The sequence below is a fragment of the Camelus dromedarius genome, chromosome 1, assembly GCF_036321535.1.
Source record: "Camelus dromedarius isolate mCamDro1 chromosome 1, mCamDro1.pat, whole genome shotgun sequence".
In the NCBI taxonomy this organism is placed as follows: Eukaryota; Metazoa; Chordata; class Mammalia; order Artiodactyla; family Camelidae; genus Camelus; species Camelus dromedarius.
In genome coordinates this window covers 87,591,429-87,611,628 of record NC_087436.1, presented here as the reverse complement: position 1 = coordinate 87,611,628, position 20,200 = coordinate 87,591,429, and the positions used below count along the sequence as shown (strand labels likewise).

Here is a 20,200-nt window from a genome sequence, read left to right as displayed (position 1 = left end):
GAAAAAAATGGAACTGAATTGAACTAGCCAGCTGACTAGCTAGCTGAGGCCCTGCTCCACCCCTACTGTTTTAATGACTAGATAAAGGTGATTTGCAATCAGCACAAGGATTCTAAAGTGCTTAATGATGGTTAAAATGATTTCATTTCTTAAGTAGTTCAAACTCTCACTGTGGCTCAATACACCCTTTTGAAATAGCGCCAAACCAGGTCTGAACTTGCACAAAGTCTCAATTAGAGAATTCATAATTAAACGAAACTTTAGAGTGCTTAATGATTCTAAAAATAGACCAAATGGTGTTTAACCCGGAGAGATTTAATTTGTGAACATCCTGGAACTTAAGTCTATTTACCTGGGCACCCCCCTCTCCCCAAACCTTGGGTGTTACAAATGAAGAAGGCTTGAGAAGTGAGAGAATCAAGGAGCCAAACAGGTGCTTTCTTCAGAGCCTAACCAAAAGCTTCCAGGGAGAAACGCCCTCTGCTCTTCTAGACAAGAAATCTCCGGCTGCCCCCCATTCCACACTGCCAGCGGGTCTCAGTCCATCAGAGGATCCGGGAGCCACCATCTGTGGTGGTCGCGTGTTCCAGCCCCGGCTCAGCCCGTGGTCTCAGCAGCGTTGGGCACCCTCGCTTTCCGCCACCAGCAGCAGCACGAGCAGCAGCAGGACGAAGAACAGCAGCAGCAGGAGGAACGGCGGCATCGCGCGCCCTGGCAGGTGCCGGGGACCCCGGGGATAGCAGGAGGGCTGGAGGGCGGCTGGGCGGGAGGCGAGAGGAGGGCGCAGCGAGGGCTGGGCGGCTACGCCGTCGTTGCCAGGATGCGGGCCGCGCGCGTCCCTAGCAGCCGCCCGCTCACGTCAAAGTTTGTTTAATAATCGCCCGGGTATTTATGGCGGGGGCTGGGGGCGGCCCCGGGGGAGCCCGGAGACCGCGCGGGGCAGCGGATGAGGCGTGGCCGCTGTGGTCCAGGGCACCTCCCCCCGGCTTCCCGAACCCTGCCCCGTCCGACCCCAGGGGGAGGATGGAAACACCAGCGACGCTCTGAGCCCCTCAGGAAGATAACACCTTTCCCGCCACATCGCCCCGCGGTCCTGCGGAGGCCACCCCTTTGTCCCCTCCACGAGTCCATCTCCCAGAGCCGGGCGGAGCGGAAAAGCGAGCGATGGCGGATAACCTGAGGAAACTGGTCTCCAACGAATCGTTACGATCCCTGCAGGACAAGCTGGAATGCTGGCTGAGGGAGTACAATGTGAGTCAGGGTGGGAGACCCCCGGGGCTCGCCCTCCCTCTAGTTCCTGGCACAGCCCTCGAAGGGGGTTCTTAGGGCCGCTCTCGGGGTGACCCCTCTGCAGAGTCCCTTGGTTGTGATTCCTGACTGGTACCCAGCCTCGGGCCGGGGTCGCGGGGAAGGAAGGAAGGACGCCTGCGGGCGGGCTCCCCTTTCACCCGGGAGGCCAGAGGCGGCTCCGGGGTGGCGCGGCGGGCGGAGCTGGGGTCTGGGAGTCGAGGAACCGACAGCGCCTTCCATCCATCGGTAGCCAAGGACGCTGGCCGCCCTGGCAACGGGAAACCCAGCGAGCCGCCCGGGTCTGGTCAAGCCAGCCTGTCTCCCTTCCAATCCCCTCCGCCAGCACAATTCACCGCCATTCCCCTGACTCGAATTTTTTTTTTTTTAAACTACACCCTTCCTACTGCCTTTCCACGAGTCTCCTACTCTGAGGATAACTAGTGGTTTTATCAGACTGGAGTTTTATAAAAATACACTCAGGAGTTATATTACCCAGAAGTCAATGAAACGGACACTTGTCAACGCTGCAGGGTCTCATTTGCGTGCTGGTCAGCACGGCAGGTAAAGAGCAGCTTCAGTACCCGGGCAGACTGCAGAAGGCCTGTTGCCCAGGCACTCGTAAACCAATATTCTGTCATCAAACCCAGAAGCGTTCTTCGAATCTCACTAATCTCCACCCCTACTTCCGTTCCTCTTAATCTCCCCCACCCAGAAGGTAGAACTCCAGTGCTGAATTTGCTTTACGTTCGGTTGGTTGGTCCATCTTAAAAAGGAGAGTCCTATTGTTATACAGCAAGCGGAACAGGGAGGCAGAAAGAGCTGGGAACCGGAGACAGCCCCGCTAACTTCCAGGCCTGGCTCTGCACAGAAGCAAGCTGAATCATTTCGGGCAATTTATTAACCTCTCTGAGTTTCAGTACCTCCTCTACTAAATGGGAGAGGCTGGAATTAGATGATATGTAAAGTTCCTTTTTGGATGTCAGGTTTTTTTTTTTTTTTTTTTCAGTCTAGATCAGCTTGTTTCTGAAATACTACCAGGAAAAATGCAGCTGGCTTCTGTTATGAGTCCCTGGGCTTTCCCATTACCCTTCTAATCAGGGATCCTGGAAGAAGGGGAGCTCAAAACACAGCTAGAGTTTTCTACTTAGCCTTACTTCCTTGTGTTTACCCCCTTTCCCCACGTTTAAAGAACCAGCACTGACTATTTCTTCTCCATCGAGATTGCAGAAAAATTAAAATTCACCTCTAGCACAAAGCCTTGGGTTCCCCGTCCCCACCTTCAGAAGTGCCTGCTTGTTACTTAGTCCCAGAAGGTTGAGGATAACAAATCCTAATACATGTATTTAGCCTTCTTAAAACTACTTCTTACCAAAAAAATTTGTTTTTTCTTGCCCTGTGGCCTAAATACACTTGAAATGTTACAAAGTATATTCAGTTTGTCAGAAGACAACATTTAACACAAATGACACTAACAGCGGCTGGACCAAATTAAATGATTGTTTTAGAAACTACCAGTAAGTCCTAAGAAATGCCAAAGTTTATTGTACTTTCCCATCTCACTAACAATGGTGCATCCCACTGAACCATTTCAATCTAGATTCTTCACTCACATACACACATACACACAGACACGTGCGCATAATAGAGACTGCACGCTTAGAGACCAATGCCGTTCCAGAGTCTGTGGCCATTCCCTGGGCACCATCATTTCTCTTTGACTCTGGCATTTGACTTTTGATATCCCTGTTCTTCTAAGGCTCTAATAATTCGTCTCCTTGCCTTCCCACTCTCCCCACCCACCACTTGTAGCTATTCTTCAAGAGCCAGACTTTAGAAATCTCTTCCACCTTCATGCCTGCTTCATCTCTTACTCCTATGCTGATGAATTTCATATCTATAATCAGGTCCTGTTCTCATCTGAGTGCTCACTTCTGCAGTTGCCAGGATATTTTCAGTTGTGCTATTGTCATCTCAAAGTCAGATCAGTCTAAAACCAACCTTACCCTCTCCCATGCCCCAAGACTAAGTAGTCTTTATCATGACATATTCTACCTCCTTCTCACCAGCATAATCTGTTGATACCAGCTTCTAAATTCATGCTAAACCTGAGCACTTTTCACCACCCTCACTGCTGCCATACTGTCCACCTTTGGTCATCTTTCATTTGGATTATTTAAAAAATGATAACCCAAAGTGATTCTTCTGAATGTCAAGTCAGATTGAGTTACTCCTCTGGCAAAACTCTCCAAACTTCCTCTCTCAGAATAAACGTTCCTACAATGGCCATCAAACACAATTGTTCTCCTTTAAACTATGTGACCTCATCTATTATTTTCTCCCTTGCTCAACCACTTCAGCAATACTGGCCACCTTGTTCCTTCTAGAGCAAAGCTGTCCAATGGAACTTTCCATGATGACTAACATGTTCTATCTGTACATCTGTATGCTATATTTGCACTGTCCAATATGGTGGCTATTGGGCACTTGAAATGTGGCAAGCGCAAAGTGAGGAACTGAGTTTTTAACTTCATCTAAGTCTAATCTAAATTCAAATAGTCACATATGGCCAGTGGTGACTGTATTGGCTGGAGCAGTTCTAGAACACACCAGCCATGCTCTAGCTTCAGGACATTTTGTTCTTGCTGTTCCCTTTGCCTGGAAAGCTTTTCATGCACTGATATTTCAGCAAGATATCGACATCCTTGCTTCTTTACCTCCTTCAAGTCTTTGCTTCAGTGTCACCTTCTCAGGAGACAGTGTTCTGTTTACAGTTGTAATCTCCTGCCCTCACCCCTTATTTGAGGCAGGGGGAGAGGTAATTAGGTTTGTTTGTTTGTTTATTTATTTATTTACTTATGTCTTAATGGAAGTACTGGGGATTGAACCCAGGACCTCCTGCATGCTAAACATGCTAAACATGAGCTGTACCCTTCCCCTGCCAGCTGCATCTTAATGATGGAGCTGCATCTTAATGATGGACTTCCAGTTAGAGAGGAGGATGAAGGATGGAGGAAACAGCATGTGCAAAAAGCAAGGAGGAGGAAAAAGCTAGCATATTTGGGGAGCCTGTGACTACTTCCAGGCAGGGAGTGGATGTGAGATGAGGCCAAGGAGGTAGGGTGGTGGGGACCAGAGGATGGGGGGCTTGGCTGGTGTGTTAAGGAGTTTAGACTTTACCCTGAGGCAATGGGGAGAAGCTAAAAGCATTATGCAGGGAGAAAATAGGTTTGGATTGTATTCAGGAAAGTTTGCTCTAGCTGTTGCATGATGGGGAAGTTGGAAACCCTAGCAGAACAGAGAGGGCTGGGGGATACTTTAGGCAAGAGATAATACAGATCGGCATCTTGTAAACTACTCTGAGGCTTTGAGTAAACAAGGTCAAGCGGTCCCAGGATGGTCCTTAAGGTTTATGTAAGAGTATGCTGCTCCAAATGCCCCCAATTTATCAAGTAACATCAGTGTAGTTTTATTGATCAATTCTGTCAAAGAGTCAAATAACCACCTATGCAGAATCTAATTACTCCGGAGAGATGCCAAGATGAGAAGAGAAATTAACCTCCTTAAGATGTTAGCAGTACCTGAAGAAGGCCAACTCTGGGCTGAAACTCTCCTCTCTCTGACATGCTTTTGTTTCTACTCAGACTTCTGGGCACTGGGGACTTGATTTTGGTCAGATGCTCCAAGACTTATTACTTTAAAAAATGTATTCTGTGTACAAAGGGTAAGAGCTTACTATATCCTCAATAACCCCATCCCTAAGATAAGACAAACCACATTTCTTAAAGTAAGATAATAGACATCAAGACATTACACTCTGGAAATTTCTAATTATTTGATATATGAGTGGGGATGGCAGGGCAGGCTGGTAATGCTGCCTCTTGAATTACTCTCCTCTCGCGCTATAGAAATCGGTACTAACGAGTGAAAACAGCATATTAAATATCAGCACATAAAAGGAGCTTTTAAAGAGTTGTCCCCTCTGTTTTAGAATAAGCTTTGTGGTTCTAATAGAGGCTACCTTTATGTCAAGGTGTACAAAATGCTGTTGCCATTGCTACAGTGACTTCAAACAGACTCTGCTCTCCTTCACTCCTCCCTCTTCTGTATTCTTGGGGAATCGGTTTAATTAGTGAACTTATAGAGAATATTTTTATTCCCTTTAGGACCTTTATCTCTTTATTAGCCAGTAATGAATAAATGCCAAACCTTAGTGTCTCAACATAACAGAGGTTTATTTCTCATTTGGGCGAAGTCTGATGGCAGTTCCCGCCCATCACTGGCTCAGTGTCAGGCATCCCCTGTCAGATGCAGCAGGACCTCAAGGATTCTGCAGAAGAGAGGGAGCAAAGAACTTGCCCTGCTCTTACATAACACACATCCCTGGCACTCATCGTCCCTTGGTCAGAATTAGTGGCTCCCATCTAATTGTAAGGGAGTCTGAGAAATGTAGAAAAGCACATGGAATATTTAATTCATGCTACTACTCTGCCACTGTTAATAATGATGAATCCATGGTTACAAAAAAAAAGTTGACAGATGGTTAAGGAATATTATTTTCTTTTTAACAGAGAGGCGATCAACTTTAAATTTGATTTTTCCTTATTTTCGTCTTGGACTAACTGGTTCATGTAAATGTCATCATTGTTTGATATTCAAGAAGTATCAAAAGAAGTCCAATAGGGATGTTAACTATGGTTCAAGACACTCAAATCCAATGGAGAAACTTAAATAGGAGCTTCTCCTAAATTGTGGAGATATATATAAGCCTAATTTTTCTTGTATCTAAAATTCAGGATTTCAGTTTAAAAACTTGTTGTGGAGGCAGTGGTGTGTGGCAAGGTGATGATGTGGAACAGAGGGTTGATTTCGGGAACAATGCTGCCTGAAAGGCTGCCCACATAGGGGACTGCACTTCCCTAGGGGAGCAGTTGTAGCCTGTTCTAACCACCACTTATTTTATTTTATTTTTTTTTACTTTGCAGAGTACTTTATTTAAAAACATTTTGAGGTATGGTTGATGTACATTATTGTGTAAGTTTCAAGTGTACAACATAGTGATTCATAATTTTTAAAGATTGCACTCCATTTATAGCTATAAAATACTATGGCTATAAAAAGCTATACTCCCTGTGCTGTACAATATAGCCTTGTAGCTTATTTATTTTATACATAGTAGTTTGTATTACTTTATCCCCTATAACAGTGTTTAAACAGCCTTTGAAAGCCTTCAAAGCATTCTTCATGCATTATTGCCTTTAAACTCTGTAAGAACCTATGGTTTTATTTTCTACATTTTATAGATGAGAAAACCAAATCCCAGGAGTGCAGCTTGCCTGCCTAAAGTCACTACACTAGAAAAGGTAGAACTTCGGGGAAGGGGGAGGGAAGGGATAAATTGGGAGTTTGAGATTTGCAGATACTAACTAATATGTATATAATAAATAAACAATAAGTTCATACTGTATAGCACAGGGAACTATATTCAATATCTTGTAGTACCTTATTTTTTTTTAACATTTTTTATTGATTTATAATCATTTTACAATGTTGTGTCAAATTCCAGTGTTCAGCACAATTTTTCAGTCATTCATGGACATATACACACTCATTGTCACTGTAGTACCTTACGGTGAAAAAGAATATGAAAACGAATATATGTATGTTCATGTATGACTGAAGCATTGTGCTGTACACCAGAAATTGACACAACATTGTAAACTGACTATACTTCAATAAAAAATGTATATATACGAAAAAGAAAAGAAAAAGTGGAACTTGGATTTGAAACAAGGTCTTTTGCTTGTCAAGTCCTGTCTCTTATTCCCTACAGAGGAAGGGAAGGTGTAAGGAAATTCCATTTATTTGCAGTGTCCATTTCCGGCCATCCTTCCCCAACCCTGCCAGATACACACCCTGGATAGCAGGGTAGGGAGGAAAGTAGGTAGAAATTAGGGCTTTGTTTTCCACGTGTGACTTTCCATGATCAGCTGTAAGGACTTGCAAATGCTTCCCCTCAGACTCGACTCCACATATTTCCTGTTGATCATCTCTTCTTCTTGCTCATTTACTTGACAGATTTGGAAATGGTATTCTTGTTGTATGTAAAATGAGTCTTTTTAAAAAGAAAAGTATTAAAAAATAAAAATGCCAGGCAAATCATTTAATGTGGCAGCAGTGTTCATATTTTAAAGGCATATTGTGGTAAATCCTTTTGCACGATTTAATTCTTATCTAGATTAGATGAAGCATATTTTGTGTGTAAAAGATCAAAGTTTCTTAAAGTGGAAATAACTATTTTGTACTGAAATTGATAGATCTGAATAGCTTTTCAAAGTGAAGTTGGCAAGTTGATTAAAAATATTTAGTGGTAAGCTTTATTAATTTTGTGATGAAAAATTCTTTCTCTCCTTTTCATGTTGTAGGGGTGATTCAAGTTAGGAATAGAACAGTAGGTAGGAGAGAACCATTGGGATGATCAGGCTCTCATGAGAGGAGATGTTAATAAGGTCAAGGGGTTGCTCAGAAGTAAAGGAAGTGGAAGGGATCGGCAGATTGGTGGTTGAACTGGCGTACACGTAACGTGCAATGACAAAGATGGCTGGCATGGAGAGAGCTGCTGGAGGAAGGAAGGCTGCATAAGTTGTGGGGAGGTACATTGTGAAGGACCTTGGAAATTAGGAACCTTGGTTTGGGTTCATTACCTTTGCATTTTTTTTTTTTTTTTTTTTTTTTTGCAGGGGATGGGGAGGTAATTAGGTTTATTTATTTAATTATTATTACTATTTTTTTTTTTTTAAATGGAGGTACTGGGGATTGAACCCAGGGCCTCGTGCATGTTAAGCATGTGCTCAACCATTTGAGCTATACCCTCCCCCACATCTGTGTCTTTAACTCCTGTTTGTTCCTCAACCTGAACAATTTGGAACAACATCAAGTACCACACCCCTCGCCCCGCCCCCACATCATTCTGCTATAACTGCTCTCACAGTGGTCACTAGAGGCCACCTGGTGGTCAGTCAAATCCAATCTTTTGTTTTCATAGTCCTTATCTCCTTGATTTCTCTGCAGCATTTGACACATCTTATCCAATTTGATGGCTTTAGCTACTTCCCAGATGCTGGTGACTCCCAAATCTATCTCCAGCTTGGGCATTTCTCCAGCGCTTCTGACCTGGATGGCCACCTATTAGCTCCAGACAGCTCCATGTGAATGTCCACATCCTCTGACCCAACACAAACCAGACAGGACTAGTTATCCTGCTTCCAGTCTTGCTGGTCCTCCTCTTGTGACCTCTAACTGGGCAATGACATCACAATCTCCCCTGTGGCCCAAGTTGGGAACCCTGGGCGCCCTTCCTATCCATCACACCTTGAAAATGAGTTCATCAAGCCCTGAGGATTCTACCTTTTAAAGATCTGTCAACTCTCTCCCACCTTTCCCCTTTAGCTGCTATTGCTCTTATACAAAAGCCAATCATTTCTTGCATATGTGGGAAAACCTGCTTCTGGCATATGTTTAGGGCAGATCTCAAGTGAACTTTGTTGCAGTGATGTCTGCAGCTGCAGGGAGAAGAGGTCCAGGTGCAGCAGCTGCAGGCTGTGCAAGAATTCTGTCCCTAACAACTCACAGGATTTTCACAGCCATCGCGGTTACAAAAGGAGGCTGGTAGCCCATCTCTTGCATAGAGGTTGGCAGCTTCAAAAGAATACTTTTTTTTTTTTTACTGTTAATAATGCTGGTGGTTATAGGCTGGAATATTCTACTTTCTTCTGTTACCTCTACTTTTCTAATCTACATGAAGCCACTAGAATGAGTTTGAAGTTTGCTTGTTGAAGTTCCACACCTGCAACGTGGCATATTACTATTGACTTCCTGCCTTCCTCCACGCCCCACTCTGATCCAATTTTTGTACAGCTGTTTGTGGGACCATTTCTGTGGCTCCTCACTGCTCACACCAGTGATTCTCAACCCGGGCAAAGCCTCTGAGACAGTGTTTCTGAAACTTACCCACAGAAGTTAATGCATTTTACTTCACAACATAGCACATATATGCCCTTATACTTAGATAACTGAAACAAAGTTTTCACAAATAATTCTTATCTTTCATAATTGTGATGTACTATTTTCTTTTTCATTCTTTTTTTTTTTTTAGGGGTAGGTGGGTGAGACTCACTAAATTGATCTTACTGTCCATCAGTGCTGTGGTTCTTGATCTTAGTTACACGTAACAAATCATCTAGAAAGCTTTTTAATGTCCAGACCCCACAATAGAGCAATTAGAATTTCTAAGAGTGAGAGCCCACACACCCCTCAGGCGAAGGCTTTCCTGAATCTTCTTGGTTTCCTACCACTTCCTCCTTTGAGCCTCACCTCTGAATTCTGGAACTACCTTTCTTATAGCAAGTGATACTTGGTTTTGCATTCATTTACATGTTTATCTTAGATTATAAATTCCTTGGGGGCAAGTGAAGTCAGAGAAAGACAAATACCATATGATAGGACGTATATGTGGAATCTAAAAAAATGACACAAACGGATTTATTTACAAAACAGAAACAGATTCACAGATGGAAAAAAACTCTTATGATTACCAAAGTGGGAAGGTGGGGGAGGGATAAGTTAGGAGTTTTGGATTTGCAGATATTAACTACTGTATTTAAATAAATAAACAACAGTGTTCTACAATATAGTGCAGGGAACTGTATTCAATATTTTGTAATAACCTATAATGAAAAAGAATATATATAAATGTATAACTGAATCACTCTGCTGCACACCAGAAACTAACACAACATTGTAAATCAACTATACTTCAATTAAAAAAATAAATAAAAATTCCTCAAGGCAAGAGACTGTCTTACATCCCAGCATCCAGCACCCAGTAGCTCCCTCCATAAAGATTTGCTGAGAGCATAGATACACAGGTAAAGCAGAGAATAACTCATCTCCTTCTTTGGCTTCTTGGTAATTCATCTTTCTTCTTGGCTGTCCCTCTTGTTGCTCACTATTCTTGTTTTGTTTTTTGTTCACTGGCCCTTCTTCCTCAGCCCACTTCTGAAATAGCAAAATTACCCTCTGTCCTGCCCTTAGTCCCCTCGCCGCTCTATACTCTGCGTGGTGATCCCATCTGTGCACCTGGCTTCCACGCTCCCTCTACTGGAGGCTTCCAAAGCTGCATCCCCAATCCCCATCTCTCTTCTGAGATCCAGGTTACTTTCCAACTACTTTCGGTAAAAAAGCATGTTTGAGAGTTTGGCTCCAGTGCCAGAAGCAACGGGAATGGTTTGAGTTTCCAGCCTGACCATTATCTCTTCCAAATTACTTAAGATATTTTTTCCTCGCTGGTGAATTCAAGATGATGGATGGTATCCAGTTTGGAGGGCTGTTTTGATGATTAAATGAAACGTTTAAACATGTATTTAAAACTGTTAGCACAGTGCCTGGCTGGGATAGAGTACATGTTCAATAATGGTTAGGAACTATCACTGGACGTCTTTATCTGGAGGTCCTTTGAACCCCTTAAACTATCTGAAAACAGTATCCCACCTCTTACACCTCTTTCCTGTTTCCAAACCTCCTAACTTTCTCCGCAGATAATGCTAGAATCCGGGGGACCTTGGCTGACACAGATGTGATTTGGGGGCTGTGGAGGATTTTTAGGGGACCCTTGTCATCTCCACAGCTCGTAGCATCCCTCAGCCAGACGTTACACCTTCCTATCTCCTCACCAGACTCGCTCTCCAATCCTAACTATCTGGTCCACTCCTGCCAGACTAATTCTTGTGAAGTGCAAAACAAATCCTCCACTTGCCCTATTAAATCTTTCAGTGATGGGACAAAGCCCAGAGCTCTTCATGTGGCAAATCAAGTCCTTCATTATTTGGTCTCTGGACCCGGCATCCTTGCTGCTTCTTGCCTTGGTCCCTGCTCCAACGGCTTACCCCTCACTGGAGTGCGTTTTGCTCCTTGTACAATTCACTATCTTCCTAGAGCATTTAATAAACTCTAAGGGAATTATTCATTCTTTCTGGGTTTCCTATTCTCCATCCTACTTCCCCAGCTGGTGAGCTCATTGACAGCAGGCAACTTTTTATTTTTTAATGGAGTTTTGTTTCCTGAGATGCCAGCCCAAGGCTTACAAATTAAAGGCACTCAGTGATTTGTAAATGGATGAACTTTGGAATTAGAAGATAGTATAGTTTTAGCTCATATTTTTGTTTTATTTATCTTGTGGGAGCAATTGGTAGAATAATGTCACTCTATTGCAACTTGAGTGTCTTGTGCAATGCTTTGTGTTAGACGCTGCAGCATGTTGTGACACGTTTTGGGAACAGGAACCATCTGATATAGTATTTAAGTTGTGTTACACACTCAGTTGACAAACATTGGACCCCAACTTTGTAGCAGACACTGGGCAAGGCATAGGAGCATACAGTAATAACACTACAATAATACTAATTATTAAATACCTCCTCTACTCTGCACCTAAGTTAGCTCGTGAGATCACCTTCTAAACATGAGTAAATGGAGGCTCATATTTAAAAGGTCTTTTCTAAGGAAAGGCAGCTAATAAGTGGAGAACCATATTTGAACCACAGTCTGCCCACTCAGTCCACTGCTCCATTCAGTTCTGTGTACCACCTCGCAGGTACTAACTGTTGAACATCTTTTACCTTTAGGGTGTGGAACTCGAATTATTTTGATTTAATTCTCTCAACACTCTACAGGCCATTATTCTCTTTTTCCTGGAGAGAAAATGGGCTCAGAGAGGTTAAAGAACCTCTGCAGGATCACACAGCTCTGTGGTAAGGGGCAGAGCTGAGATACTCAGGTCTGCTTAACTCCCGAGCCCATTCTCTGCCCACTTAGCACACGACATGATCTAGCCAGAGCAAAAGGCTGTAAAGCAGGGAACTGAAGTTCACTGTGGTAAGGGCAGGAGTGAAACAGCAATGGCCAGGAGCTGCTTGTTCAGCGAGGAAGGAATGGAGGTAGCTGTTCAGGCTGTGGGTTCCGATGTTCTCATCACGTCAGCAACATCACTCATCACTCATCAGATATCATCGGACCCTTCAGTTTGCCATGGATACTAGTGGCCCGACAACTAGTACAAACATGAGAAAGGCAAAGCCATTTATAACAAAACTCTTTTAAAGTCTTTTTAAGAGAAAAAGATAAGAGGATGAGACAAAGAAAGAAATGGCAGCAACAGAAATCAGTGCTACAACAGAGCTAGTCACCAGGTACTGTTTCCCAGGAATGGAAAATAAACCAGCAGCTCCCCCTCTGCTACAGTAAGTTCAGCCCATCCAGACTGCTTACCATGCCTGTAGGGCCCTCCAGGATCTGTCCTGCCAACCTCTCTGACCACCTACCTGCTGCCCCGTGCACCTGCTTCATGTCGCAAGGTTGCCAAACTTGTTTGGGCCATCGGCTTTTGCCCTTGCTGTTCCCGCAGCCCCACATGCTCTTTCTCTAGTGCTTTGCATCCGTGACTTACCTCCAATGTCTCCTCCTCAGAAAGGCCTCCCTGACTGCCACCCTCATTCATTTCTTTGTCACATCATTAAGTCTTCAGATTAGAGCTAATCACGATCTAAAAGCCAGTACAGTTTAGTAGTTAAGAGTGTGGGCTCTGGAAGCAGGTCTCAGTTCTGACTTTTTACTAGCTAAATAACCTTGGGCACATTATTTAACCTCTCTGGGTCTCAGTTTTCTCTTCTGAAAATGGGGATGACGACAATGATACTCCTGTCCCCTAGAGTACTATTGCGGGGATTAACTGAGTTTATGTACATAAAGCATTAACAGTGCCTGGCACTTAGAGGCTATGTAATAAAGCCAAAGTGGGTGAATCATCTCATTTTCATTCATCCTTCCAATATGTGTTGAGTTTGAATAGAAGAGATGCTAGGATGCAGGGCTGGGAATGCAACAATGAACGGACCAGGCACAGCCGCTGTCCACAAGAGCTTACTGCTCGTCTGAACCATTTCTCTTGCTGACACAGATCTGCATTTTACTTATAGACTTTTGCCTAGAGGTCATCTAAACTTTTCTTCTTCGTTCTAGTTTCTATCCCCCACTTCCTGTCTCGGGCTTCCTAGTGCCTCATTATGGCTTCATGTGACACATGAATCTATGTGTTTTTACACCCGCACGATTTGTTACTTGTAGTTGTGTTTGTTCCTTTAGAGTTAGAATTAATTAAAGATTTGGCTAACGAAGGAAATGGTAAAAGGTTACCAACGAGATGACAAAACTAGAAAAATAGCTGAAAAGTCTACTTCCTGGCTTCTTCTGTTCTGTTCAAATTGCTTAGAATTTTCCATAACCACTTGAACCAGCCAATTCTTTCCCCAAACCTCCCCAATTTCTTCTCGCCTAGATTGCACTTCCTCTCCAAAGCCTTCCCTAACTTTCTAAGATAACGGGCTCTTTGGTAACCTTGTGCTCATCCCCATAGTATGACTTATTATTCCACTGCAGAGTCACTGCTCTCGCCTCTCCTCCACGAGTCTGCATCGCCATATGGCCTGGGCCATCTTTTTTTGTCTTACTCTCCACTGTATCTTCAACCCAGCAATACCTTCTTATTGTTAACAAGTAGTGCTCTTTTGTATCTATTGAACTTAGGTAGAGGATAAGAACCAATGAAGTGGGTAAATTAGGAGACAGTGATTTGTATTGTGTTACAAAAGGAAGAGTCCCTTTATAAAAGGATTTTTTGCAGGGTTCCATTGAGTGGGGAGACAGGGTTATTGCTATAAAAACAGTCCCCAAATTTCAGTGACTTAGTACCCACAAAAAAACTTTCTTGGTTATGTAATAGTTCAAGTGTTCAGTTAGGAGCCTTCTAAGGCTTGTGGCTCCATTATCCCTTATGCCTTTGGAGTCCTCTATTGGGTCCTCTGCATTTGGCTAGTAGATGGGGAGAAAGAGAGAGAAGACCATCTCTCAGGACAGACACACATCACTTCCAATCCCATGGATTGGAACTCGGTTTCATGACCACACCAACTGCCAGGGAAGCTGGGGGAAGCAGTCTAGCTGTGTGCCGGGAGGAGAGGGAATGTGTTTTGGTGAGCACACAGCAGTCTCTGCCCCGGGACTGTACCAGAGCCAGGTGGCACTTGTGTAAAGCGAGGTGCCTGCCCACCCACAGTGGGTCCCAGAATTAGGGAATTGCACTGACATCTACTGTTCTGGCTTTGCAGACGAACTCATGTGATCAAAATCTAAATCACTGCCTCGAACTCATTGAACAAGTTGCCAAAGTGCAGGGACAACTCTTTGGGATCCTCACCACAACAGCCCAAGAAGGTGAGAATGGCTGGTGTGTCCCCTTCCCCTCTCCTCCCCTCCCCTTCCTTTCCTTTGTCCCTTCTCTGTGCTCTCTGACTGGACTGGTGTGGTTGGATTTCTCTCGCTGACCTGATTTGTGGATTCTTCTAGGAGGACATTATGATGGTGTGGAAACAATCAAATCACGCCTTTTGCCTTGGCTGGAGGCCTCCTTTACTGCTGCTTCCCTGGGAAAACCTGTCGACAGCAAGGTCCCCTCTCTACAGGTAGGGATGCTAAAGGCATCCTAGGTCGTCAGCATCTAATCAGGCTCTGGGAAATCAAACATATGTAATACATGGTTTTTAACTTAGTAAGGGGCTCAACTCTAGTCAGGGAATTGGGACCCAGGTATAAAATGTGAGTCTCTATACATACAGTAGTAGATGGCATAATGGATTGAGTTTTCTCTTAAGACTGATCGGTATTAACATCTCAGCCTTCCTTGCTTATTGGTGGTATGACTTTAGGCAACTCAGTGAGCCTCTGCTTCCTCAGCTGTGAAAAGGGCCTGGTGGTGGTCTGCATCTGGGACATTGCTGGGCCCACTCTAGAGGTTAAAAAGTAACTTTGAAATGACAAGTTAGTCATCCAGATGGGGTACCACGGAGAGGTCAGAAGAGAAAGAGATTGTTAGATGGAGGAAAGCTCTGTATTCTGAAAGAGTTTAAAAAATAAAACTAATAGGAAACTTCTAAGATAAGAAGAAAACTCAATTCTGGTAGACTGATAAATAGGGTCATAATTTGTGGTTGATATTGATGATTTCCAGGGGACAGTGGCAGTGTTTTAACAGTTGAGGACCAGGCTGGAAAGAGAAAACGTACTTTGGTTAAGGCACTGGCATCATTATGGTTATGGCATGGCATCAGTGTTTGGATGGATTTACATAAATCCCTCCAAAAATTGAAGCATTTAGAGCAAGCTGTTCTAAGCAAGAGAGCCTTATGAAGGCAGTGGCTGAAGGATTCCTGGTTAGAGATCACTGCGAAGAATGCTAATCCACCCTCTATGGTCCGGGGTAGTTTGTCTAACCTGTTAGGTCTCAGTTTCCTCATCTGCTAAGTGGGGACAATGCTTCTGCTGAACTAACAGGGTCATTGTGACAGTTAAATATGATAAACATGGGAAACAACTTACATGAGGTAAGTGTTCCATAGACGTAAGTCGTTATTAAACCAACTTTTTGACATAAGAATTTTCATATACTTCTTAGATTTTTACCCCCTGTAGGTGTTATTCTGAGTATAAAGATGTAAGATATTTCAATGTCTTTTAAAAAAAATCTGAGGTATAATTTACTTTCAGTGAAAACCACAGATTGATGAATTTTTACAAATGGATATATCCATGTAACACACCTCTACGAAGATGAGAAGTGTTTGCATCTCTTTGGAGCATCCCCTTGTGCCACTTCCCAGTCCCCTCCCTCCACCCGCAGGTCAACCACTCCTGATTTTTATCACTCTCGGTTAATTTTGCCTGCACCAAACTTCATGTAAATGGAACTATACATTATGTGCTCTTTGGGGCTTGACTTCTTTTGCCCAGCATGATGTTTTTGCAATCTGTCCACATGGTTTCATGTGTTGAGACTACCTTTTGATTTGTGTGTCTTTCCAGGACACGTTTGATAAGGAGAGACACAAAGAGTCTGGTTTTCGGGATCGGGACTTACAACAATTAGACTCTGACTTGAACTCAACACGTAGTCAACTCAACCAGGTTCAAGACGAGTAAGAGGAATGCAAGTTATCTTCTTCCCAAAAGAATTGCTTGTTCTTAACTTAATTGTTAAGTTTGAAAGGAGAATAGTGGCTCATGGAAAATGTAGACGTTTGTAAATAAGTAATATGATGTGTGTGTGTGTGTGTGTGTGTATGTGTGTGTGTTGGGAGTCAGTGTCTTTGAATTTGGGAACAGGATTTCTATATTATATGATGATCCCTAAGACCCTGGTTCCCTTGGCTCCATTTCTGCGGCCATTTCTTCTCCATACCCACTATCAGCCCATATTTATAAAAGAGAAAGATCGTTGCATCGATAAGCTATCTTGAGGGAGGAAAAAGGAAAAGATGCAGAAGGGGGAGTGTTAAAGAGGGTGAAGGATCAGGTAAAGAGGAAAACTAAGAGAAATATAGCAAAAGTAAGACGAAGCAGGCTGCATCTCTCCATCGATTGTCTCTGATGGGGGTAGATACGCCTGATCAAGAACAAATCAAAATTTTGGAATAACTGTTAGATATAAAAAAATATATTTCAAAACAGTTAAGCAATACCAGGCATGGATGTCAGATGTATGCTACATGCAAAGACAGGGCAGCAAGCTCCAGGAATCACTGCAAAGAAAATTGCAAACTTTGGGTTTGGACTTGAGGCAGATAGACAAATGTGATACAACTGCTTTCAACATATGTCACAAAAGTCCGTCAGCAAGATTTTTTCCTGCCACAGCTCTGCCCCAAGGCTGACATGGAGAGGACAGCCAGGGCTTCTTTTTTAACTAGTCACGGCTTGTGATGGAAGAGGGTGTGGCATTTGGCCTTGTTCTCTGAAGAGATTTCCTTCTAAGGAAAACATCTTAATTGATTGATTTATTATAAAAGTAGTGCACATTTCCTTCTCAAAATGCATATAACAAATAAAAGCATAAAGATGAAAATCATCCATTATCTCATGCCTGTTAACATTTTGGCGTATTTTACTCCAGACATTTTTCCTTGTGTGTGGGAGCATGTGTACACGCACACACACAGAGTTACTTCTACACACCCTCATTCATTTTTCCAATTGGAGCCATGGTCAATGGGTGGTTTAATAGCAGCAGCAGTCAAGATTTATAAATGTGATGTGCAAAAAGCATAATTCCTCTGAAGTTCTATGACTTATTTCAATGAATGTCACCTGATTTGGAGAGGGCTAAGGAGGATCTTTAAATCTGCCACTTCTTTTTGGGTCTAGCAGAGTTCCTTTTGTGTATATATTCCATTAATTCCAAGCTCAAACTTCTGTTAGAGGCTGTGTTTGCCCTCCCAAGGGGCTTCATTGCCCTTCTCCTTCCATAGACTGGCATCTATTGGTGGAGAATGCTTGCACGCTCTCCGGGTGCTGGAGGAGAGGGACTCTTGGTCTGGTGCTGCCCTCTGGGTTCTTGCTGCCTCCGTCCCACCTGAGCACTAACGTCTTGTGCTGATGGGTGCTGAGTTGTAGCTTGTCTGGTTGAGTTTCCTGGGGACATTCAGTGACCCCTGCTGCTGTCTCCATTTGCCTCTGCTTGTCAGGCAAAGCTTCGAGACCTTGCTGGTTCTTGACTTCAATCAGCACCCACAGGAGCCAGGAATTCCTACCTTCCTCTCCTGTCACTGTGGCTCTGTAGTTACCCACCAGGGGCATCATGGACCCAAAACTATGACTGCATGCTTTTTTTTTTTAAACCACCCATCATTTGAAAGTTGCACACAGGAAGTTACTTGTTGCTTTTCCTTGAATTTCCTACTTTTGTTTTGGGTTGCTTTTAACCCATGTGTGGTTCATTTTCTATTTTTTAAGGCATCAGAAGTGATGGAGGCTATTCCCCATGTTCTATAGTGGCCAGATCTCTCCTCCTTCTCCTACTCAGCCTACCTGTCTCTAAAGCCAGGGTGCTACCTACTGTAGAATGAGTTGCCCACCCAAGGAGGTTCCCATGTCTAACCTCGTGGAGACCAGTTTGGCTGTGACTCAGTTCCAAAGATGCAGATTTCGGTAGAGTGCTGAATGGGGACAGGTCTGTGTAGGTGGGACAAACCCTAGACAAGGGTAGACCACTGGATTTTGTGTCTGGACCTGGTTAGAAATCTCACTTGTCTTCATTTCCTATATCTGATCTATAAGAACATCCAATGGAATCTACCTCCTAAACGTCTCCCACACACATTCCTTACTTTCTATTCTCCCACCATTGCCCTTGGTCAAGCCTCTGTTACCTCTTGTCTTAATCAATTTTCCAGCTGGCTTCCCTGTTTCAGTTTTTGCTCTAGTACAATCCACTTTCTACATTGCAAATATAGATATCTTTGTGCCGTGTCAAGTCATCCCCTGGCTTAAAAGCTGTTAGGAGCTTCCTTCTATACTTAGACAAAATTTCTAAATTCTTTCCCAGGATTCTCCCAGCCCTGCGTTACCTGGTCCTACCGCGCCCTCCACCCTCATCGCCGGCCCAGCTCCCCTCACCCAGTTGACCGTCTACTTCCTCACCTTGAGGCCCTTGCGCATGCGCTTTCAGAAAAACTGAAGCCTTCCGCCGGCTCTTGGCATGGCTGCCTTTTTCTGGTCCTTCAGGTCTCCGTTTAAGCGTGACTTCCTCAGAGTCTGTGACCACTATACGTTGAACGATCTTTCCTCTTCCCTTCCTTTAATTTCTTTCACTATAATTTAAGAACTGCATTTACAACAATTTGGAACCTTGAAAAATTTGCCTATTTATGACCCACTAGACCGGAAGCTCTGAAGGATTACCGTTCTGGGATGCTGTCCTGACACTGTTGTTATCTCCAGCCCCCAGCATCATGCCTGGCACCTAGTGAATTCTCAATAATTTGTTCAATGGATGAATAAATCCATAATAAAAAATAAATAAAATATGTTAGCCTGCTAAAAACAATGCTTGTCACATGAATATACCCCCTTTCTCTCTGTCACCCAAGGGGGCCAAATTAGCATAGATGTTTGCTTGTATGTATATGTGCTCACACACGTATGCCATGCTTTGAGAGAAAAAAAAAGATTACTATTCATTCTCTTCTTATTTTCCTGATCTATTTTCTTCTTTTAATTTTCCACAATTTTCTTGATAAAAATGCTCATTTTCCAATATACACTTTAAAAAACTATAACATATTCACATTGCAATTAAATCACAGCAATTTCCCTTCAACCTCCAGTAGCCCTATCGTGAAGTTATTGCTACTTTGGTTTTCTTTTAGACTTGAGACATTTCATTCATTCATGCATTCATGCATTCATTTTTCAGGTTAAAAAAAACTATATGATAAGCATTGTTTTAGGTGCTGGGGATAAAGAGATGAATAAAGTAAAGTCTTTGCCTTCAAGTAGTTCACAGTGTGTGTGTAATGAGATTGTAAATATGAACACGTGTTGGAGGAGCTCAGAAGGGGAGGCAAGCTTTGTGTGGCCTTTGGAGAGGCACTCATTGGATGAGTGGGCATTTGTTAGAGGAGGAGAAGAGGATGAGATGGAATTTGGGAAACTCACACTATCTCTTGTATTGTCTGATTGGCTGGGATCTGTGGGGATTTGATAGAGATCCTGCTAGCCCATTATTTCTCAATCTGCCTCACTCTGTAGGGGAGACCAGTGTTCAACCTGCCCTTTTTCCATCCCAGTGTAAGGAGGACGAATGGTGTGAGTTTGGATAGCAGCCATTATCTTTTAGCCTCAGAACTACTGTGCCTGGGTGTTCCCTCAAGGATGTAGGGTCAGAGAAGTCAAGAAACCTTTACCAACCCATGATCTGTCACCATACTAGGATAACTTCCTTGAGAACTATTGGTCTTCATTCATTATC

The 20,200-nt window shown here is 43.4% G+C and overlaps 1 protein-coding gene across 1 annotated transcript in view; it reads left to right on the top strand.

Moving 5' to 3' along the window:
- Positions 1 to 286: 286 nt before the first annotated feature.
- SPATA18 (spermatogenesis associated 18) overlaps positions 287 to 20,200 on the top strand; it is a 36,453-nt gene continuing 16,539 nt past the window's right edge. The window contains exons 1-5 of the mRNA XM_031434754.2: positions 287 to 718; positions 1,017 to 1,251; positions 14,508 to 14,613; positions 14,746 to 14,861; positions 16,258 to 16,370. Of these exons, the coding sequence (XP_031290614.1) occupies positions 1,165 to 1,251; positions 14,508 to 14,613; positions 14,746 to 14,861; positions 16,258 to 16,370 (422 nt within the window). The 5' untranslated portion in view covers positions 287 to 718; positions 1,017 to 1,164. The remainder of the gene's footprint in view (positions 719 to 1,016; positions 1,252 to 14,507; positions 14,614 to 14,745; positions 14,862 to 16,257; positions 16,371 to 20,200) is intronic.